Genomic DNA, 25,179 nt, shown 5'->3' on the forward strand with positions numbered 1-25,179 from the left:
AACCTTGACGATGCAAAGTAACGAAGGATTGCAGCAATCCTGTTGTCAGCCAATCCCAAGCCAACATGGCGTTGGCGTGGTGTGCTGAAGAAGATTAATGTGCCTCGTACGCGGCTCGCATCGGGTTGCTCCCAAAAAACACCCGAAAAAGGACACCCGGACGAGGGATCGCGAATCTCGAAAGGTTGTTAAATTTAAGGATCTCTCTACGCTTCGTCTACCTGCTCCGATGGCTAGTGTTTTGCTGCCTTTTGTCTCACTTCAAAGCGCCGGTCGGTTCAATTTGATATGGGCCACATGAGAGCGCGGTCCCGTTGCCTTTCGCTCCCGGTGACTGATTGTCAAAGGGGATGCGAGATTTCACTCGGTCTCGGGCGATGATGGACGACGTGCAGGGTTGAAGGTGGGCACCGGAGTATTGCTAAATTTCGTCAACGTGTCGTCAGCGTGTGGCGTAACGGTTTGTGCAGTTAAAAACTGTGTATGAAAACATATCCACCGTATCGCTTCCATGGCGTGGAGGAACGATTCGATTTAACGCTCGCTACACACTTGGCGTTTGCTGGTGAAGTGGTTTCCATGACAGGGAATGATACAGCCACCCTCACAATCTGAACTCAAGTCAATTCATTTTATAACACGGTCCCGTGGTACGATCAATTGGTTTTACGAGCAAAACTTGCACAAAACAGATTTGTGGGAGAATGAAATGAGGTTCACCAAGCTAAAGCTTAAAATTGTGTCAGTGCATTCGTTTGCTGTGATGTAATTGAATGCATTAGTTGTTATTTGTTAGTCAGTTTTACTTAACTTTAAATATCTGAATTTTGAGGAACATAACAATTTGCAAAAATAATGTGTTCCAAAAGCTTCCCTAATTTTCTTATTCTACTTCTTTATGGAACTGTAATCTTTAGTGATGTTGATTTGAGTTTTCTGTATTTCCATTGTATTTACACATAACTGAACAGTCAGTACTGCATAATGGAAGCCACTCGTATGAAGATCGCTAGCGCTACAACTTAAAACACCAGGCGCCTCCATTTCGAAACTACAAGCAAATCGAATTAAATTGATAAAGTTGGAATCATTTTTAGCTCTTACTCGAATTTATTGAGATTGATAAGACGCTTTTCCACATTTTGATTTTTTTTGGGAGTCAAATTCGATTCTGTGCGTAAAACTTTTTCAAATGACAGATGTGTTTACCAAAACAGCTTTTAATAAAAACTTTTTCTCTCTCCGAACATAATTTAACCAGGGTGAAAGATTCCACATTTCCCTTCATATTATCAAAATAAAGTAGAAATTGCCTATGTTTTTAAAAGAAATTAATTTAATTGATTGAAGGAAATGATTTGAAAAATATTTAAATACTACTTAAATACTTAAAAAAAATATTTAAATGTTTTTTAAAAGCGCGAGAACGAAATATCGGTAAAAATTTCTACCAGATCACCACATTTATATGCATGCAAAGATGTATTGGTTGAATACGATTAAGAATCATTTCAAGTTACTTTATCAAAGCTGTATACCGCTTTGAACAGTAATTCATTATTTTCTCATTTACACTAGTACATCCCAGCCATGGCAAATGCATGGGAAGAGATAAATTATTCTCAATTTGGATCAAAATTCAATTTGCATTCGTAATGAAATTCTAATAGAGCTTGGATGTATGTTTTGCATGCAATTGCATTCTAAATTGCATTCCTTTCGCTGGTGTCTTAATGATTGCTTGTGTGATGATTGCATTGCACATCTAGCGCAATTAATGAAAATCTTCATGCATGAACTTTCCCACCGTTTGGCTTAGAATTGTACTGTTGAACAATCTACTTACCTGCGATTGAAATATCAGCGCATGCATCGTTTGCTGATTAAGCGGTACAATATATTTCTACAACATCCAATTTTATCACAACACAAAAGACAATCGTCACCCTTTACAAAATGTACGCGCAAGTTCAGTTAACTAAAATATACAGTTATTTTCTATTATCGCTCTATTTATGGCAAGATCACACTATGGTTGTGAAAAGTGGTTCCGATTTTCTTGACACTTCTTAATTTTTTTTTCTTCTACCATCTTGGGATTTTCGTGACTATCCTTACATAATCGCCTTCACAACATTACTTCCGTTTGTGTCGTTTGGCATCTCATGCGATGCAAAATTGAAAGCGGAAAGGAAAATGGCTCGAAATCAACTAACCACATCCGGACCCAAGCAAGCGAGGTGGAAAATTGAATGAGTCTGTACCGGGGTGCATAAAAGCTAATGTTTCAAATCCTTTTTATTCCTGACGCTCGTTATGGTGCACGGGCGTACGTGTGTGTGTAGGTTTGTGAGCTTTTTTTAAATGTGCAACAAAACGTAAAACATAAATGTGTCGAAGCAGGATAGAAATAGCAAAAAGCTCGTGTAGTTACAGCTACAGCAGTCCGTACATCGTGTACGGAATTGAAACACTTTCCACCATGAAACTAAAAATGTCTCCGTTGTAGTGTAGCACAACTTCAGTTACAGCCAGGAAGCAAACAACGCTCGAAGCCAGCACCCATACGAGCTTCCGTACATTGCTGTCGTTCAAAGTGCTCGTTCCTGGCATCTTAACGGCACATTCCTGTTGGTGGTATTTTTTTTTGTTGCTGCTTCTATTTTACTGCCGTCCTGGTTTGTTACAATGTCATAAGTTTTTTCGCTGGAAAGCAGGTTTAGATAAAGTCACCGCGAACAATATCGTCCGTGGTGATTGCAACATTCAAGTGGTGGTAGCTGTGGTCTCATGCCCGAGGTCAACGGTAAACCGTGGTAAACTGTTTGAACTGTTTCTACTGTCTACGAAGTTTCCCCGTGATTGGAGCGAAGTTTTTGCTAGTGCGGGTATAGCTTAACAAATGCTCGCTTTTGTTTGGGTTCGATTTGTTTATTACAGATGTCGGCACTACAGGACAAGCACAACATTCGGAAGAAGAAGAGAAAAAAACATGAAGTAAATGCGAATGAACCTAAGCAAAAAGGATTCATTTGTTTAACGCGAAAAACCAACCAACAGGCAAAGTGTATTGACAATCGAATGATGGCGATTCCAGTGAAAAACGTCTGTAGAATTGCTTGCAGCAGTTTTGTAGTTGTTATGTGACTCAGTTCCTGAATAGTTCCCGTCTGCTTCCGGTGCTGCAACAAAGCTTTTTGAATCGTTCTACATGAAGACTGGTACACATGGCTATCTTATTGCCACGTTTGGTGCTTTGCAAAGATGAATGCCCGCTGGTACAGTGAGTGGAAAACTCCAAAGCGCAGACCGTTGCCATCGTTTGTTCTCCCTCGAAAAGGGTGGGGTAGAATGTTAACGTGTGTAATGCACCACCATTTTGACTGGAATGATGCATACATATCACCACCAGCGTCAGAAGAGCGATGGCCAACCCCGAAACGGGTTGGTTAAATTTACTCGTGCATGACAAGTGGTTACCTGCGTTGTAAATGTTGGCAATTGAAAGGCACCGGCTGCCAGTTGTACCAAAAACTCACATGCAAATCCATTCCGAAAGTATTTCTACAGAAAACCACACGGGATGGAAGAAAATAAAAACAGGTTGTCCCGGCAGCTAAACAGAGTACCCAAAACCCAACCGGGTGGGTGTGTTCATTTTTCGCGCAGTCTCTCCATTTTCATAAGGAATCTTTTTAACCACGGCGTACAATCCTTGCAATCCGGGTGGCAAAAACCAAGCCACCAAATGCATGGAGTTGGCTAAATCTGTGTATTAAAATTTTATGCTTTATTTTGTTGGGATTTGGCATACCGTGCCAGCCGGTTTTTTGCCTTTGTGCAATCTAGTTTTTGCTAATACAATCCGTACTTTTGCCGTCTTATACTGTGAAGGTGCCAACGTGCCAGGGTGTGTGAGGGAAAAATATTCATAGAGGGGAAAAACCAAGCGGGAAACAAACCTCACACCTTTAATGGGCGACAACGTGCTTTGCATACGAAGAGCTGTCATGCAAAGTGTTGTGTTCAGCTGTGCAGTGTATGTGGCAAGTGAAAAATGTGTATACGATTGAGGCTTCGAATATTGAGGGGAAAAAACTAAATCGGTAGCAACACAAAAACTTGTATTATTTGCTTTTTAAAAGGCATTTATTTCATTTTCCAGGATGACGGCTTCCATCGCATTATAAGGCTTGCATGTGCTCCATATGTAAACCGCATTTCCTGGTTTTTTAAAATATCGTATTATATTTTATAATTGAAATATGAACAAAATCGCTTTCGGTTTATTTTAAATTAATTTGAATCAATTATGCTTTTTTAAGATATATTTTTGTTTTCATTTATTGGCAAAAAATTTCAATCTTTCTGATATCTTGATAGCATGACATTTCAAAATATAATAGGGACGGATTGAATCTACAATTATGATGTTAAACACTTAATATTTTTTTTTACTGTGTCTCAAACATGTGTATTTGGTGTTGCTTCTTCTTCTTCTTTTCTGGCCTGCTCATGGTCGAGCACGTCGCGTAGACATGGCCTGGTCGCCAATCCGTTTCCAGGAAACTCGGTCCAGTGCTGCTGTCCTCCACCCCCGGCTGCATCCGATCTCCGACAGGTTTGACTCCACCTGATCCAGCCAACGAGCTCGCTGTGCTCCTCTCCGCCTCGTGCCGAACGGATCGCTGACGAGCACCTTCCTGGTGGGGCATGAGTCCGGCATCCTCATCACGTGCCCCAGCCATCGTATCCTTCCGGCTTTGACCACCGTCAGGATATCTGCACCGCCAAACAGCTCAGCTAGCTCGTGGTTCATTCTCCTTCTCCACACGCCCTGCTCGCACACACCGCCAAAGATAGTCCTTAGCACCCGCCGTTCGAAAATAGCGAGTGCATTGGCATCCTCCGTTAGCAGAGTCCAGGACTCGTACCCGTAGAGGACTACCGGACGTATCAGTGTGCGATATATCGTGCATTTCGTGTGTTGCTGGAGCCTTCTGGATCGCAGGAGTTTGTGGAGCCCGTAGTAGGCACGATTTCCCTGAACAATGCGCCTTCGGATTTCGCTGCTCATGTTGTTGTCCGAAGTTACGATCGTACCAAGGTAGCAGAACTCCTCTACCACCTCGAGATCGTCGCCGTCAACTGATACTCTGCTCCCGAGTCGGGCTCTATCACGGTCAGAGCCTCCGGCAAGCAGGTACTTTGTCTTCGTCGCATTGATCCTCAATCCAATTCTGTCGGCCTCGCGTTTCAGTCGGGTGTACGCGTCGCACACCGCCGCAGATGTCCGTCCGATGATGTCGATGTCATCCGCGAAGCCGAGAAATTGGAGAGAACGGGTGAAAATCGTGCCCCGGATGTCGAAGCCCGCGCTTCGCATGACACCTTCCAGAGCGATGTTAAACAGCAAACAGGAGAGTCCGTCCCCTTGCCTCAAACCCCGGTGAGATTCGAACGATTCCGACAGCATGTTCGATACTCTCACCTTGCACTGCACCCCATCCATCGTGGCCTTCAACAGCCGTACCAGCTTCCCAGGGAATCCGTACTGCTGCATGGTGTTCCATAGTTCGGTCCGATCTATGGTATCGTAGGCCGCCTTAAAGTCAATGAACAGGTGGTGCGTGGGGATTTGATGCTCTCGGCATTTCTGAAGGATCTGCCGTAGAGTAAAGATTTGGTCGGTGGTCGATTTGCCTCCAACAAATCCAGCTTGGTAGCTTCCGACGAAATCTGTGGCAAGGGGCGCAAGTCTGCAGAAGAGTATTCGGGACAGGATCTTGTAGGCAGCATTCAGGACTGTGATGGCTCGGAAGTTAGCACAGTCCAGTCTGTCGCCCTTTTTGTACACTGGGTGTATGACACCCAGCTTCCACTCGTCCGGTAGTTCTTCCTGGTCCCAAATCCTTACGATCAGCCGATGCATAAGCGCGGCAAGCCTCTCCGGGCCCATCTTGAACAACTCTGCCACCAGCCCATCGCTGCCAGCTGACTGTTTGGTTGTTTCTTTGGTGTTGCTAGGTTTAACAAATAAAATTAAAATTTCCGTTTATTTGTTATAATTGGTTCGACTGTTAAGAATCTTACAAATTTTGTCTATGTAGCAACTAATTTACCTTACTTTTAATAATAAATACGTATAAGCTGCTACTCACCATTACTTTCTTTTATAACCAATGAATCACCATTTTTAGAAGAACTTTCAAATATTGTAAGGCGAAGAAGCAAACGTTTTCCCTAGATATGTTTCTTTGTTATACAGAAAAATATTATTTTCTTTCATCAAAATTGTTAAGAATTCTATAGAATCCGTTTGTAAGTTGTACACTACTTTATTAGAACATTCCTCATTAACCCATTTAACGTATCTTTTTGTTGGGCAAAGTGTTGCTCCGAAAATGCATGCCTCCAAGATGCAAAGATCTGATGATTTGAAGACGTGATGCCCTGGGAATTAGGATGGGTGTAATTAAATGTCCCAGACAAATCATTTCGGTGTCTTGACTAAGAAAACTTCTCCAGGAGAAAGCCAAGAGATTTGGCGTTTAGAATTCTTTCATACTCAACTCAGAAGCATTTCATAAATGATTTTGCTTCATTTCCCTTTCAGTCAATTCGTGTTACACCTTTTTTCAAGCATATGGATATTTCTCTTGTATTTTAGACGATAGAAAATTGTCACCTGAGACTTAGACGGTCATTTTTTAAAGCGTTTAGAATAGCTCTTCATGATTCAACGAGCTGTTATGATTGCTCGTTTTCAATGATCACTCATGAATGTTGGAGTCATGTTGTTATTACTACCGTAGTATCTTTAGCTAATACAGGCATCAAATTCCCTCTCCTGGTGGTTATTTGAAACTAAACGATATATGTTCCATAAGTTAAACAAAAAATACTTTTTTACGTTTTAAACAGAATCAGATTTTTTTTAACTAATATAAAAAAATGACACATGTTTCAAGTTAATACCTCGAAACTCCAAAAGTGAATATATGCACAGGATTCTCCTAGCCCTAGCCTACACTAATATCAATATAGTTAACCAGTATGCCAAATTCTTGAAACATTCAATCACATATTACAATTCACGAGCCACCACCACATGAGTGTTTCCAGCAAAAAGATGGCCTATTTACAATGTACTACACCCTTATGCCCTTGGATATACAAAATCTCTTTGTGAATGTTGTGTTCCATTCTCGGTAACACCGAAAAGAATTTTCCTGTTTTTTTTCTTCCACATTTATTACGCATCGTTCTTTTTATGTGAGATCAAGCATGGACCTCATATAAATCCTTCACCACAATACTATGCAACTTCTAAAAAGTATGACGGTTGGTTGAAAAGAGTTACCATGCCCATTCGCCGAATTCAGCAAAATATCTTCCATTCTGCATGCCGTACCACCGTGGAGCAAGCGTCCAAATTCTCGGCACTGCACTAAATTTATGTTGATCCCGTTTGTGAGTAAACGAGTAAAAGCGCTCCCATCGAATCACGCCAGGGCAGGAAATCTCTCACCGACCCAGCCCAACCGGTCGATTCGTCGGACCGGTTTGCGGTGTACACCGCTATATTTGAAAAGAACCTTTAACAAGCGTAACGCATTCAAACCCAACAGCAACCACTCTGTCTCCGTTCCGTTCGGGACCAGACATCAAAATCGTTCCTTGGAAGCGGGAAAAACAAGGTTCCGTAAGCCATAAATATGCAACACTTTTATCAACCGTTCTTCTCCGTCGCATCAGCACAACGATCGTCACACACACATCCCGCCATGTTGTTCCACATTTGGCCAACGCCCCTCGCCTGTAAGGACGGGTGAGCGTAAATTTCGTTTACCCATTTTCTCTCAATCGGGTTGCGATTGATCGACGGGCACTCGGTGCGGTTCTGGCCGGGTTCCGATCCGCGATGGCAGTGATACTTAGCATGGGGTTTTCGATATTTCAATTTATTTCTTCCAACCCTGGCCCTGCCCATCCAGCAACACTCCGGGCTTATCACCCTACCAACGGAACGGAGTGAAATATCGATGGAAAAGTGCACATAAATTCGTAACTGCTAAGCACCGTAATCCAACCAGGAAGCAGATTTAGGACGAGGGATTATGACTCAATCCTGTAACAGTTTTGTGCGCAAAATGCAAAACGCTTTTCTAAATGCGCTTTCGAAGTATGTTCACCGTGCGGGGGGAAAGCTTGGTTGCCACCAGCAGGTAGTAGTAGCAGCAGAAGCTGGAAATAGCGCAGCACACGGTAGCAAAGTATGGCACGTTTGCAGAAACTACTTCGAACAAGTACTTACGATATAATCGATCCGAAAAGAAACAAGTTGTTTTCTGGTTGCCGATGTTGAGGTCACCCAGGTGTGATGATAATCTGCTTTGCTAACCATAAATCGGAGTGTTAGGTTGCTATTGCCGATTGGTACATGGTTGAAGTGAAAGTTTTAATATAAATAAGATAGCGCCATTATCCCAAGATAGGTCCCTTGGGATTCTATAAAACATTAAGGACTTTATATAATGTTTGAAAATTATATCAAAATAATGTTTAAAGTTTTGTCTTCTTGTTACTACTGTTGTATGTAAAAGTTTACTTTTAGGTTTTGTGGGCTTACATCATACTTGATAATTTATGCTTATATTAACAAAGAACAACCTTTTTAAAAAAAATTAATTGACACATTTAAACTGCAAAATCGGTACAAACACTATGAAAGTTTGTATGACTTTGTCGTGAAAAAATATTTAACTCACGATGGTACGAAGTGTAAAAAATAGGAACTAAAGTATAAAACTCTAATATTGGAAAAGAAAAGATAAAATATTCTGAAGAAATAAAGTACTCGTGGTCGTAGTATATAATATTAGTAAATTTTTTTTTAAAATTGATTGAATCTTTGAGTATACACTCCTCACGATTTTATTATTGAGAGAAAAATCTGTATTAGATCCTTCGTCGTCTGTTTTTATACATTAGCATTCAGGTGCACAGTTTTTTTTACTTTAAGTGTAATTTCTTCTGCTTCTTGAGTTAACGACCTTGCAGGTCATGCCGGCTTTTTCTGGCTAATTAAACTTATTTTTATCACGTAGCCGAATAGTAAGTCCTTGCTACGGAGGACACGGTCCAGATGGGATTTGACAGGACCCGGTCCTGTCGTGTGGAACTGGTGCCGCTTAACACATACACCACCAATGTCCTATAGATGTTAAAAATCTGAACGATCTCCAACTTTATTGAAAATCCAATTTAACACACCCGAGATAAACTTTTTCCAAAATATTTTTTTTTCTCTTGAAGAATGGTCTGGCCGTATTTTTTTTTTGCCAAAATATGTTTCACAAAAAAAATCATTTTACATATTTCTTGGGAACCCTATAACAATAAAACAATCCAAAGTTTTACTCCATTTTCTATACTTTCTTTCTTTTTTATCTAACAAAATAATAATTACTGTACTTTCTCTATCTCAGGTGGTCTAAAAAGTTTGTTCTTGCATTTAGATTTCGATCCTGTCACCAAAGCAATACGAAGTATGGCACATTCTTAACCATATTGCAATCATACGCTTTTATTCGAATGCACCCACATCAACCGATTGCCTACGAAAAGTTTTTCTTTGAAGCAAAATCAACAAGCGGCCAATACGAAACAGATCGAAGCGAATTGAATTTGATTCCAAAAACCGATCACCACCAAATCCTGTATCATTCTGTCACAGCTGTGAAAAATATGCGAGGAAACTCAAAAAAAAAACCCTCACAATTCTAAGCACATCACAAACTATCACACTTCGTGTGCAGCTGTGAGCGTTTCGTTTGTGTGTTTGTGTGCGAAGGAAGCAATCTCCATGAAGCACCGAACATAATATTATTAAATCTACTTGAATCCAATAATCCAAATCAAATTATCGTCACGATTCAGCATTTATCCATCCGCGCAAGTGGCACCTACCGGGGGAGGGAATAACAAGAGAAAGAAAAAGCCAAAACAGGCAAGATGCAGCATTGCATTTGGTGGAAATTATTCAATTTTTCCTTCATTTTTTTTTTGTATTTTGACTGGCTCTACGTGTGTCGGTCGCACAGTGGGAGTGCTTTTATGGTGAACGGGCGAGCTTTCGGGGTTGAACTATGTACGAAACGCAGATGAAGAAGTTTTTTTTATTGTCGTGTTCGTTTTTTATCCGTATCGTAAAAAACGAAAAATCCACCCGACCGTTCGTGCGAGAATGTCGATGAAACGGAAGTGTCCGATTTATGACAAGATTGTGTTCTTCGGACGTGCCACCGACTGATTCGTTTGACTCACAATCATCGTATTAGATCCATTTTTGTCACCAAAAAAACCCTTTTTGTGAACTTTTTCGAGCGTAGAATGGGGAAATGAACAAGCTAAAGAAAAACGGTCCTCAAAATGCGGGAATAATCCACCCGTGCAACCCATCGACCACACCACTATTTCCCGCTTCCGGATCTGTAACGATATATCCACCCGCTTGCGTCAGCACTGCTGGTGTCCGTCATGCTTTTACGTCCCTGTTTTTTTTTTCTTTCTTGAATGATTTTTCCTTCGCTTCGATTGAGCGGAAGGTCCGGCAGCAGAAATTCGAGCAAGCGCATTTTAATCGGATAAATGTTCCGACGGGACGATGAACAGTGGGGTGATTTGAAGCAAGAACACACCAGAATTGCATACACGGTGGATGACTTTGATGAATACCAAATTAGACACTTTCGAACAACGGACAAACGCCACCAAAGTCATAGAGCGCCAATGTGTTCGAGAGAAAGCGCGAAAATGAATGGTAACGTTTTACCCAGTGAAGGGTATAGCTGGAAGAATATGAGCTTTTCGTTGGCTGTCGTCTACTCGTACATCGAAAGGCGAAATGTCTTTTTGTGCGCTCAATCGTCGCTCTTATTGACAGTCGTTTGTTTTAGCGGCATATTCTTACCAGTCGAATGAAGCATTTCGTTAGTGAAAGGCAACATAATTTGATTCATGTTTCGTCATTTTCTACGGTGGTTATTTTCTGTGTTGCTTTCATGCTTTCCTTTGCTGTAGCACCCACAGCGAGTGATATATTTCGTTCCTTCATTTGAACATTTCATTTTCTTCGTTAGCATTTGTCTATTCCATCGCTTACCGGGCTGCCGGTTCGTTTTTCACCAATAGGCCTGTGGGGTTGTCAATTATACTATGTTGCGCAGCAAAACGAAAAGCAAAACCCAAAAGCGAAATTGGATGCTTCCGAATGATGTGTTGGCGAAACGTGGTAAAACGTTACGAATGTTGCCTTCCTTACCATTCGCTGGGCAGTTCGGTTGAAAGCTTACAGTGCCATGTAATTGGTCGTTCGGCACAAACAAACCAACGAAAAGTGTCTGCTTTCGACACTTGCCGTAAAGCCAACGATGCCAAAAACCACGTAAGCGATAATCTTCCACAGAGCGGAAACACTCTGCATGCATTATTTAAACGCGCAGTATGGCGCTGTTTCGTTAATGTGATGCTGTCTTTATCTTCGAATTTTCCCTATGCTACCCAAAAACCGAGGACAATTGGAATGTTTTGTTTTATTTTTATTTTCATTCGGTATGTCTTTTCCGTGGTTGAAATGTGGTTTGGCGTTAGCACGATAATTACGCGCATGAAATTGTATGTTTTTGACTTTGTTTTTGTTCCACTGGACAGTACAGTAGGTATGCTGAGGATTTTTTTTATCTGAATTAATTTTTTTATTTCTTAAATCATTTTTTTTTTAGAAAAACTTAGGACTATTTGAAAACAATGAAAACATTTTTACGTAAAACATTATTCAAATGTGATTTTTTTCCAAACGTTTAAATTTATTTTTAATTGAAACATTATGTAAATTAAGTTTAATATTAGGGTTAAATTTTGTTTAAATCGTATAATAATTTAAATAATAATTTTCCAAAACCGATAAACCAGCTGACTTGAAAAAAATACCACAAAATTAACTTTCTTTAATGAACGTTCTTTCTGGGGAATTTATAGACATTTACCATTTTATCAAAACTTAATATTTGCCAATTGAATGCTCCTTTGAAAAGGCCTTATTAAACTTGTGATTCGTAGATAAAAAAAACGCTCAATTACAGTTTTTCTTACATTTATTTTCATTAAATACTTTTAATGACATTGTCCATTTATCAGAACTAAGACGATCGATAGAGACAATTATGATATTAAAGCGATACTTTTCCTTACTTAATGCGTATGAATATTTCCTACACTCTCTTTAAGCATAGCATCAAATTCTTAAAGAGTAATGAAATAACATTTCAGGTTCTTAATTTTTACGTTGATATGTTTGTTTTGTCGAAAGCTTTACCGAAGCGATAACGTTATTTAACACAAGTTTTATCCAGTTAATTAACCGGCCCTTACGATGTGTGTAATCCTTATACGATGCTTGCATGTTGCATGTTAGTGCACCGTCGCCTCACTTGCATCCATTGCACTAATGCGATCTGTGCCTTCCGGCACATGAGAATGGTACTTTATTCCCATTTAGTACCTCGTTAGACAAATCCGCTCTGTGTCTGACGGCTGGTTTGGAGCAAAACGGTCATCCTACGGCACGGAAAAATCGACCTTCTGCCAACGATGTGACATCGGGCAATGGAAGCTGCTAACCAACCCCTTTGCCGGACATGCAGCTTCCGGAATGTTCTCTGCAGATATGAAAATCATGAAACCCGTCCCACACCACACAGTCTAACTTCCATTTCACAAGAAGCATTGTACAAAATAAGTTCTGCTTTTTTGTTGTTATTTGGCTATCTGCATCCGGCCATTGCTGGCGCGGTCGTTCTTTTGAAAGAGTGTATAATCTACCGTCTCGGCCAACCTAAGTGGCTCGGACACAGGAATACTCTTCATTCCGGCAAGATGGCCGTTCTCGGAAAATGCACAAACTTTGGTCAAATCACAACAGCGTTAATGCGCTTTCGGAAACTATTAAATTATGCACAGCTCTAAAAGCTCTTGACGGGCCCCGACACGGTGGATAGGAACTGACTAAGTAAGGCAGTGTTCCCACGCATTTCCTACCAGATGTGTTGCGGTTTTGCACCCAAGCATAAAGCCCCAATGCCAGGCCTATGCTTTTTGACCTTGAAATGTACTTATTCCTTCGAGGAAGCTACAAAGAAGCTCCATGAATAAACGCACCAACGGAAGGAAGTAATTTCCGGAATATTAACACCTTTCCTTCATCTTGCAATTAAGTCCCAGCGGAAATGATGTTAAACATGCAAAAACATAAAAAAATGCGGACGAGAATACATTGAGCGTAACGTTGCACTCTGGACAATGAATCATGAATATCGGAAATGTTCCGACAATCGGCGTTTGAAGCTTATGCAATAATGCAATTCATTTGCCTGACGTAAAATACACAGAAACAGCTTACAAGATTCCTTCTTCAAGGGAAATTGTGCTGCTGATGTAACATTTACATAAGCTTGTTCAGCGAAAGAGTTTCCAAAGAAAGAAAGCACATTAATTGAAATTATTAAGAAAAAATGAAACTGTATGCAGATATTTTAATAATTTCACATGAATCCTGCAGTTCATCAGGGTTCTTTCTCAGTAGGTTTGGTTAACACTCAACTAATAATATTGTTATACGATTTATACAGTTGTAATAAATTATGTTTTATACTATGTTTTATCAGAGAGAAATGATGTTGGAAACAGACATTTAAATAAAATTTAAACAACCACAACCATCACAAGGATAAGCTATAGTGAGTTGTCTAGAAGTTTTAAAGTTATGTTTGTGTATTTGATGAAGGTTAGTTTACATTAGACAGATGTTTGTAATTGTTTCCTAATTTATTTCTTTTGAAACTTTAAAAAATCATTCTTTAGTATAATTAATTCGTAAACATATTTTACGAAATGATCCTTTCGTACAGATTGTTCTTCAATTTCATACTGTTTACACTTTAATGTTGGTTTGTAACTTCCACATGCTCGTTACTCTAAATGCAGTGAGCTTTTCTAAGCAAGAGTTAATTGATTCTTAAGTAGCGAGCTTATGTGGGTTTTCATTTCAGTGTGATTTGTTCTTTACCGGCAGTTTGATGTTTTTAATTTCGGTAAAGGATTATCTCAACAAACGATGGAAAATTTATTTCGGTTGGCAGGCTTTTCATTTTCGTTTTGAAAAAACATGAAATTTTTTTCTAATTGGTTTTTGTAGTAACTAATTGGTTTGGAGGCTTAACATTAAGAAAAATCGTTTATTCTTTTTAAAAGATTTTTAAGTGAATAAACAAAGTCTTCAAATCGTAATGTGTAAGTTGGAATATAACATAAAATTTAAAAATGAGCTGCAAACCCTGCAGAGCATTTTGAGATCTTGAGAAGAAACTCACCATTTCATACAAATTGCATATATGTGATAAGAATTATCTTAGAATAGTCATAATTATTCCTATTAATGTCATAGATTTATTCTCCTTAACTTAACTTCCCTCACTTTCAACTCAGCACTTTGCTCACTTATCTATGTGGCTTGTATACCAATTGTTGCAAATAATAGAACCGATGCTAAAACACCCAAAAATTCCATTAACACCAAACAAATAAGCTTATCGAAAATATGCTTGTAACACATACCACCACAAAATAGGCATGCTGTTACGCTAGCACAGCATATGCTAGCGGTACGCCTTTGTGTAGAATTATGGTTTTGCTTCGTCGAAAAACCGAAACACCAAAAACCCAACACCCAACACCACAAAAAACACGCGCCCGTTGCGTAGCTTAGCGCCTGGCAGCACAGCATTTATCTCAATTAGTACTATCTTGTCAACAGCTGGTTCGCTGGTTCGGCGATGAAGTGTGGCATGGATAATCCCAAGCTGGTCGGGAAACTGCTCGAAGCGAATCGTACGTTTCGTGCGGTACAAAACACACGAAACCCGTCCGTCGGGTTCGCATCATCATACCCCGCTTAAGGATTGGGAGCTTTTCGATTGGCCACACGGGCGTGCTGTTTATTGCCAAATAATTGTTGCTGGGCTGAACTTTTTTTTTGCGCCTCCCAACGAACTGAGCGGCTTTGTTCAAGATGCTACTTTAAATTGCTGTTTGCTTGTTTCGCTGCTGAGAAAATGCTAGGAAACCATTGTTCTCTAAGGAATGTGATGCCTTTCGGGCAATGTAAGGGTAGGGCCCACCACCGTGTAGGTAGGTGATTTGCAAATCTAAACACTAGCCTTGCTTCAGACAGCGGGAACCTCAAGACACAGAATGTTACACCTTGGTGGCGCGCCGTTGTAAGTCGGGTGGAATCGTGGAAATCGTGTGTGGTTTATTGTAGCGACAAATGACGAACCGTAAAGCCACAGCAAGCAATGACAAACAAAACACAACCGAAAACATGTTGTTTGGGATGTACGTGAGTCGAGGGAAAATTGTGTCGCCTGCAAGCGCAATCCTTATACGGCGTGCTTTCAACCAAGGTGCGACCGAATCATCTCGCACGACAACACTTTCCATGGGACACATGAACGCTGGAGTGTGTCTTGGAAAATGGGACTCATTCTGAGGGAATGGGGTACTCTTTAACAGACCCGAAAATGTAACGCAAAGGTATGGCTACGAATATTGAGCAAGCCGTACCGAGATTTGTTCAATCTTCAGCTGGAATTTTATGTTCTATTGCAGCTTACCGACAAACGGTTCATGATGGTTGTTGTTCCGTTTTGTTTTTACGAAGGCATGAAATCGCAAAGCTGATTGCGTGATTGAGCAATCGGTTCCAAGAAAACCGTTGCCGCACTGGTTACGGTTATCAATTGAAAGCAGGTGGCACATTTGCCAGAGCTATAAGAGCATTTATTTCATATTCTTCAAATATCTCATCAGTTTGTTGAGCGCGCTTGGGTAAAACAATGGTATATTATGGAGCAAAAGTTTGGCACACAGAATGTAAACCATTTCATGAAGAAAAACATCATTTGCCTAAAGCACAGCAAATAGGATTTTCATGTACAATCCCTTTTTTTTAAAGCTTCAACTTTTCCTCAAACTCATACTCTAAAGTAAAACAATATTAATGTTTTTTTTGTAAAACCCAGACCCATGCAGAAATCCTAATGATGTGATAGGGATGTTTTTTAACGAAAGTAAAATAAAAAGTTACTGAAAAGTATTTTTGTTTTAATTTCACGGGTTACCCAAGCAGATACCATTAGACAGTTGAAACCATGTGAAGAAGGGGTAAAAAAAAATAGGAAAAAAAATATTTAAAAAAATGGTTAACAATTTTTTTAATTCATATACAAAAGGCCATAATGATTAATCCTAACTTACAAATAAAATAGAAACACCTCTCAACATAACTGCGAGGCTTTTCTTCCTGCGAGCCATGAAAGGGCACCTAATCCCGGGTTTGCTCGGTTGTATTATTGCATGTTATTCCGTCATCCAGTTCAGAGTTGTGTTCGTAAAGAAGGTCTTACCGAGGTCCGGGAGTTTTATCGCTAAAAGTACCGTAGTCCATATGCAAGGTCCTGATCGTAGCGAGGGTCTTGATCGTTTTGGGTTTCTCGTTAGTGAATTCCTGCTCCCTTTTCGCTGATTTGTTGATTCATTACGTCGGTCGATGCAACTTCTTCCATGTAGTATCCAACCCTTCATACATCGTACTCATTCATGTTGCGTTTTGACCGACGTATCTTTATTGTTTGACGTTCAATAATCGACTGACCTGACCTTACGCACTACTTACAAACTATCCTTATTACTACACTTATACATACATCTTATCTTAATCTCACATACACTACATTCTCCCCGCTAAACGACGTTTACCTACTTATATTACGATTTTTGCTTTTAATTACTTATCTTGGGTATTTTAATCTAGGTTGTCCTTTTAACCTATCGGACCTTCTAGGAGGTGGTGATCTTGACTCACTTCTCATTCTCTTCCTCCTGGGTTCTATCGCCTTTTCTTCCCAGTGTACCATTTGTGTTTTTACGAATTTCTTCAATTGATTGAGATGCGCGAGTCGCACTACTCCATTTAGGTTTATCAAAAATGTAACTGGACTTATTTTTTTCAGTATTTTTGCTGGTATCCACCTGACAATCTCTTTGAAATGGTTACGATATAACACCTGTTCATTTTCAAGAAATTCTATCTGTGTTACTGTGTTCTTATACCAATCTGTATTGTTATTCTTTTTCCTTGTTGTAATTTTCTCTCCTATTTCTTCTTTAATTGGATTAACTTTTCCTATGAGAGTATGTGGAACATAACAAAATATTTTCTCAGAAGGGGTTGCATTAGTAGTTGTACTTGGCGTGTTCCTATAATTTATCAAGAACTTATGAACCTTTCTCTGTAAGGGCAAAGCCTTAAATCTTTGATCAATTAGATACTTTCTTAAAACTTCCTTCACTGTCCTTACTCCTCTCTCGGCCAACCCGTTAGACTGTGGGTGGTATGGTGGGGACTTTCGTACTTTTGTGCCATGCGATTCTAAAAACGCTTTAAAATTTTCTGAGTTAAAAGGGGGACCGTTGTCTGTTACAACTTCTTCTGCATAACCAAAATAGGCGAAAAAGGACTCCACATTTTCTACTATGTCGAATGTTTTCAACCCTTTCAGAATTCTAACATCAATAAACTTTGAAAAACTATCCACTATTATGAGTAAATTCTGATTATCAAAATGGAATAAATCAAGATGGATCCTTTGAAATGGACGACTACACTCTGGCCATTTTGTTTTTACTACTTCCCTTGGAATAGGTTTTGTTACCTGACATACTTCACAACCTTGCACATAACTTGTTATATCTTTATCCATATGTTTCCACCAGGCTGATCTTCTTGCTTTCATTTTCATTCGTACTATTCCTTCGTGATTAGAATGACACAGTTCCAATATGTTGTGTTTAAGTGCATTAGGTATGACAACTCGATCATCAAAATACAATATTTCATCTTCAATTGCTAAATTACTGTTGATTTTAAAATACTCCTTGTCTCACTAATTCTTCCAAATTTTCTTCTACCTTTTTTATAAGCGCGAATGGGACCGTATAAGCCTTATGAAATATTGGTAACGCATTTTCTTTTAATACTAAATTTGCTTCAAATCCTTCAATTGCAGTATTGCGATTTTCGCTTAAAATTTTCGGGAATTAATTTTTTAATTCATCAATTATTTCGACCGAATTTCTTAATTGACTTAATGCGAATGTACTTCTCCATCCAGGGAATATTAAATCCAATCCATTTCTTCCTAACAAGGGATTCACCCGTTGATCCGTGGGTATCACTATTATTTCTAATTCCTCTTGTATTGTGCTTGACTTCACGCTGACTGTTACTGCTATTTTCCCAAGAGGAATAATTTTTTTTCCGTTTGCCGAAAAAAAAGACGCTGTCGTGCCCACTAATTGCACTTTTTTGAAATATTTCTTATAAATATATTCCGGAATGACTGTAACGCATGCACCGCAATCTATTTCGAACAACAATTTGGTTCCGTTAACCTCCAATTCGACGCTCTCAGCTTCGTTGCTGTTCATTTCATTCGACACATGGTTGACCCGATTTGACCTGTCGTTGAACCTGACGGTCTTACAGCACGTAGACACATGTCTTGTCTTTTTACATGCAACACAGGTCCACTCCTTAGCCGGACATGTGTGCGGATCGTGTAATCTACCACACCGATAACAAGCTTCGTCTTTACGCACACGATCACCGAATCTCTGCTGCTGACGATCATAGTGCGCTTCACTCTTACGCACACGATCTCCAAATCTTTGCTGCGGATGCTGACGTTGATTATAGTGTGGGTGCTGCTGCTGCTTTCTAACACCATTGCCCAATACTGCTCGACGTACGGCTGCCATTTCTCCGACTTGAGATTTTACTTTCATGGCTTCATTTTCTTCTTTTGCGGCTTCCCAGGTGCGTGCGATTGCTGTTGCTTTTTCGAAGGATATATCTTCTTCTCTCAATAACTGCTTCCTTAACTCGTTGTCTTTGATGCCCGCTACGAATTGGTCACGTAGCGCTTCACTTAAAAATGCACCAAACTTGCACTTCTGAGCCGCTGACTTTAGCATGATAACGTACTCGTTCACTTGTTCGCTTTTCTGGAGACAATTTCTGAACTTAAACCGTTCCGCTACCACGCTTATAACCGGACTTAAATGCGCATTCAACAGTTCGCATAACTTTTCATACGGTTTCAACTTAGGTTCCTCCGGATCACACACTTTGCTGGCGACTTTGTATAATGACGCTCCGCCTAGCGTAAGAAGCAATCCGGTTTGCTTTTTTGCTTCTATCTCGTTGACTTCGAACAACACATTGATTCTACTCAAATATTCGTTAAACGATTCACCCAAAACGAAGGGCTCTACTGTTCCTATCAATTGGGACATTTTACTCGCTTTTTCCTCGTCGCCAAATTTTTGTTGCGTTTTGACCGACGTATCTTTATTGTTTGACGTTCAATAATCGACTGACCTGACCTTACGCACTACTTACAAACTATCCTTATTACTACACTTATACATACATCTTATCTTAATCTCACATACACTACAATTCATACTTTGTTTCATTCATCCATTCATACATCATCATTTATACAACCGAGGTACCGAGATCGGAATGTTCGGTAACTTTCCAATGACCCGGACTGCGTCCAACAAGCTGGGTCGAGCAGCCTCGTGATCCACACAAGACCATAGAAGATGATCTATGTCGTGGTAACCGAGACCTCAGCCGTATACTTTAGAGTCGACCTGTTCTTTACGCTGAAGATGAGCGTTGGAGATGAGCGAGAACTGATTATAACTAAGTCTAGACATCATTCGAATGTACGCACGATCTCCTGAAATGCCGTGGAACCAAGGCCTCAAGGACACTTTAGGAGTGATCGAATAAAAAAACCTCCCGAGATCACCAGTGTCCCACGAATTCTGCCATCGAGTCATGCAGAGAATCAGTGGGGGACGCATGTGCTCATGAGATAGGATGGGTCTATCGAAAAAGAGCCTTCCGAAGCATTGTTTTTGGCCAATTGGTCTGCCTTTTCATTGCCAACTGTGCCACAAAGGGCAGGCAACCAAACAAGAGATATACGGTAATATTTCCCAAACAATGAGCTTAGGACCTTTAAAATTTCTTTTACGAAGTATTCTGGGCTCTTAACAACCTTCACAGATGTTAATGCTTCGACTGCGCTTAGGTTGTTGGAGAATATAAAAAAATCGTCTGCAGGAGAAGAATTTATGATGAATAAGGCGTAAAAGATTGCAACGAACTCCGCTACACATAGCGAGCATGGTTGGCGTAGTTGAAAATATGCTTCGGATACAATGTTATATACGCCAAAACAGATGCCTTGCTCTGATGAGGATCCGTCAGTTTAAAATTGGGTTCTGTACAAATTGCCATACTTTTTAAAAGTTTAAATTAAAATAAATATTTAAAATAGACTTATCCATTTTTTCGATGGCAACACTGTGACTATATTCTTGGGAATCAAATTTAACTGCATTTCCAACTTTCATTCTGTAAAAATATGTCTCCAATATAAAAGCAGCTTGTTGCTAAAGCAAAAGGATAATCTTAATATCGAGTATATAAAAATAGTTTACCAGTCATTGTGTTATCGATTGAAACATTTTATCTAAACATAAGAAGACACAAGACGCCATGCCAGAATAAATCCACAAGAAAATGAAACATTTAATGTGACATAAATTTCAATTTTAAAATAACCGCAACGAGAGTAGCAATCGTTAACACTGCGTCGTTTAGTCTGCTTCGAGTGTTTGCTACCTCCGGCTGCAACTAATGCATCCGTGAGCTCTTGAAATCATACCAAAGTTCGGTCGTTAGTCTCTCTCGCTCGTGCTGGATCCTTCTTCTCCTCATTAAATATCTGTTCTGCTTTTCCGTCTGTTCTCATTACAGTACTCGTTGCTTCAAACAGTCGTGGAAGCATGCCAAAAGAAGCGCCACTGCAAGTTTCTCGCATCGCCAAAAACCTTCGGTGGCGATCCGTGCCCGGGCCAGCGGAAGTTCGTCGAGGTGGCCTACAAGTGCCGACCGTGTAAGTACACCTATTTTGCGCCATCGTTTGCTCAATAAATTTCACACACGATAAAATCTGGAAAGCATGGCCGGGCTCATGCTCGGGCGGGAAGTTAGTCACCCGGGTGTTGGTGGGCGTGTGGGAGAGGGATAGGGAGCGCAAGATTTAGGTCAAAGTGTGCTCCCCCCCATCCAGTGAAACTTGCGTCTGTTACAAACTCCACTGGCACTGAAGGAGCTGATCAGATTTATGCTGACCAACACAGCTAAAAAGCGTTTGTGCTGTCACCAGCTCATATGTCGTGCGCCTTTTGCTTCGCTGAACCTGCCACCATTAATCGTTTTAGCCGTCGTCCATCTTGCGCCTGTCCCCGGAATGGCAAGATGCTCTTATCAGTGTTGTCATCATGTCCCGGGCTCATAAATGTCTAGTGCATGAATGGAGCATTATTCCTGGTACGGTTGGTCCGAAGCCAGCTGATGCAAAATTCATGCAAAAGCCTGTCACCACCAAACCAGCGTAAGGCGTGGTCCATTAAGAATTTAAATAATTACACCTTTACCACCGACCCAGCAAACGGTAAAATCTAAGTCAATATAAGCTCACAGTTGACCGCAAATGTGAACCGAGTTGTGTGAAACCGAGTGAGAGCAATATTAGCATCTGATTGTCCTTTCGACTAGCAAGTGAACTTTATCGTTTATGGTGTTTGAATAAATCACTGCACACAGATAAATGTTGACCCCACCTCTCCCTCTCGTCTCGAAGACAAACCTGAAGAAGAACATAGGTTCCTTATAAAAGATGTACAGATTCTGATTAGCTGAAAAACTGACAAATGTAACAGGAATGACCAATTTTGAAACTTATTGTAACAATTGTAGACATGTCTATTATTTGGCTTTGAAATTAAATAAAATTCATTGTAATCACTTTCTTGGACAATTTGCTTATCACTTGTCGGCATCTCATATACTTTTCTGTTATGGTTACAATTTTTCCGATTGTTTCTTTGCCTATACTTTTATAAGAATTATATTGAATATATAAGAAAATCACTTCTTATCGTGATATTATTTACCGAAAATGTTTAATACTCTTAAGTCGTAGTCAAGGGGAGGTAGTCTTGCTTTAATTATCATCATAAAAACTAGCTTCAGATTCCTAACAATCTCTGAACATGAAACCGAACATGAGTAGTCGAGAAACATGAATAGCCGAAGAACATAAATAACCGAGAAACATGAGTAGCGGAGGCAATACAATGATCGATTGCATTTTTGAGTAGATTTTCCATCTGATTATCAATCAAATTATGCCTGCATTACTTTTATTGCTTAAGTTGATAGTTAAATATTGTATATTTGCTAGTTTTTTCCTTATGAATTCTAATCTAATTATTTGACTTTATCTTTCTTTTGAATCTGACTTATCTACAATGTGTACCTCAGTAAACATATGCCAACCTGTGTTACATGAAATTGATCCTCCACTATTAGACACCATACACTTTTCGGGTGTTCAAATTTTTATTCGTTCTGTTTTATGATTTTTTAACACATTTCTTCAACATTTCAATAAAAAAGAAATGCTTGCCTAACTTAGTTCATTTTGTGTTTAATTGTCTTTAGTATAATTTGACTGTTTCTACATTCTCATTTGTGTTTCGTTAGTTTTAATTTACTTCTCTTTGTCTTATTAGAAAATTTGGATGATTATGATAAATCAGCGAAATGAGAACTTCATATGATTATTTTATACTTTCAACGATTTATTAAGATGCCTGAAAGATATGCTTTAATAATAACCAAGGAAACTGATCTGCATCTTCTTTGAGGACTTCTTTTTGCCCAAATAATATCCTAAAACTTTTACCATTAAAAAATATAACCCTCTCAGTAGTTATCGTATTATTTAACACATTGGTACCCATATCGCCAGCGTTTTGATGAATCAATTAATGAAATCTTTTGCACAATGGCAAATAATACTGCCAACGCTGCCAGCTAATTAGTGCTGCTCTGCGGCACAAAGCTCAAACCCATTGTACCAGCAATGCTTTCTGTACGGGTACCTTTCGCAAAATCCACTCTAACCACATCCTCATGTCTTCAATTACAGACGAGTTCCGGAGCAAAATCGCTTGCGAAAACGATGTAATTCAATTAATTTGCAACCCATACTCCCGGATAGCAATCTACAGTGCGAATTACGGTCGAACCGAGTACGAAAGTCTTCAGTGCGCGCAACCGCAGGGCGTAAAGGAGGAAAGTAAGTATCACGCTCGCTCGAAACCGGTCGCTTATTCAGTGTCCTATTTCAAAAGTCGAATCAACGGAAAACCCCGCTACGCGTTTCCACTACCACTTGCGGGTTTGTGCCGAACACTAATCTGGCGTGGGATTGTAAGAGTTCGGCTAGAAACATGGAAAAGGCACTGGAAAAAGTCATGCATTACGACAGCTAAGGGGGTTCTCCAAAAACGGGTTCTCGCAACAACAACAAAAAAACGACTCCAAAAAGAAAGGAAAATCCTTCCCCCGGGGACCGTTCTCACACCAAAGCTAATCGGAAACGAAACACCGCATCGCCGACCACTGCTCGTTCCGATGTTCTTCGGACAGGTACTCCCGTCTATGGCTGCCATTTCAAAAAATAAAACAAAAAAAAAAAGGCAAACAGGAGAATGTCCCGAAGAGAATGGTGAAAGGTTTTTGAGAAAGGAATTGGAATGGTTTTCCGCAATCCGATACAATAAATGTGCAACTGTGTTCTGGTAACGGTAACATATCCCATCGGAATATGCCATAAAATGGTGAAGCACAACACCATTGCGCTTCTCTAACACTATCTCTCTACTCTCATTCCCTCTTCCACAGATTGTCTTGCCTCGTACGCGACGGAAACGGTGATGCAAAAGTGTCACGGACGGCGGAAATGCACACTTTCGGCGGACAGTACAACATTCGGCAAACCATGCCGGCCAGATTCGAGGATGTATTTAAAAGTTGTTTACACATGCGGTTAGTATACGGGCAAACACGGGCACCGTACAACATATGGCACTTCGTTGCACTGTTCCCTTTTTTTCGGAAGAACACCAACGCCCGAAAACCGATCCGCTGGGATTCCGGTTTCCGGTGTGATGGTGGTTCCAATAAAAAGGACTGATAAAACTTTCCAACCCCGGCTTCAGCTCTGGTTGCTCGGGAACAGGCAGCTGCAAATCGTTGAACCACCACCATATGAAACGTGACGCATCGGTGTGCTTATCGTGCATGTTTATTTCTGCTTCATCCACAGTGCCTAGAAAGGTGCTGAAGGACCGCTTCGAGGCTGCACCGGAACCGGACGAACCGCTGCAAAGTGACCTCGAACAGGATCAGGACGAGCTGTACGATGAGGATCAGTTTTTCCGCGAATCGGACGCTGCGCCACCTGGTCCGGCACCAAAGCTACAGGGTGGTCCAACCAATGGTCGAGTGTCGGACGTTCCCATCTACGTCGGCACAACGAGCAGTACGGCCGCTGCACCGCCCCGTTCCATCCACGACATAATGGACGATAGTGATTTTTCGTTCGGAGGTAGGTCAAAAAGTGGATATCCACGTAAGTTTTACCTAGTAATCTCGCTGGACGGCATTTTCCAAGCCACAAATTAAAAAGGAAATTTCGAAACTTCACTAGGTACATGCAACTGAATTTGAGCGCGTTGCTTTGTGTTTACAGCACAATTAATCTGCTTCATGCACTTCATGTTGGGCTTCGCTTGGGAAATCGGTTATGTATTATACACATGATGAAAAACGAGCTGATTGGTTTTCTGTGCAATATACCTGAAATATCGAAACATATTCCATCGTTAAAATTTGTGTAATATTTTTCTAATGCTTTTTAAGAATAAAAGAAAAAAAAACTTTTCAATACCGTTAAAGCTATATAAAGATCGATTCAAAACAACTGTATTTCAAAGCCATATAATACTGTTAGAAGAGTTTACAAAGAAATATGTGATGGTTTTTTGCGTATACTACAGCTT

General features: G+C 40.1%; 1 protein-coding gene across 4 annotated transcripts in view; it reads left to right on the top strand.

The window, feature by feature from the left end:
* Positions 1-25,179, top strand: part of LOC125761700 (protein eva-1-like) — a 105,893-nt gene that overhangs the window by 67,772 nt on the left and 12,942 nt on the right. For all 4 annotated transcript variants that reach the window (XM_049423138.1, XM_049423139.1, XM_049423136.1 and 1 more), the window contains 4 exons: positions 21,020-21,158; positions 23,262-23,411; positions 24,020-24,163; positions 24,444-24,725. In XM_049423138.1, the coding sequence (XP_049279095.1) occupies positions 21,020-21,158; positions 23,262-23,411; positions 24,020-24,163; positions 24,444-24,725 (715 nt within the window). The remainder of the gene's footprint in view (positions 1-21,019; positions 21,159-23,261; positions 23,412-24,019; positions 24,164-24,443; positions 24,726-25,179) is intronic.

This window comes from Anopheles funestus, chromosome 2RL, assembly GCF_943734845.2.
Source record: "Anopheles funestus chromosome 2RL, idAnoFuneDA-416_04, whole genome shotgun sequence".
Lineage (NCBI taxonomy): Eukaryota > Metazoa > Arthropoda > Insecta > Diptera > Culicidae > Anopheles > Anopheles funestus.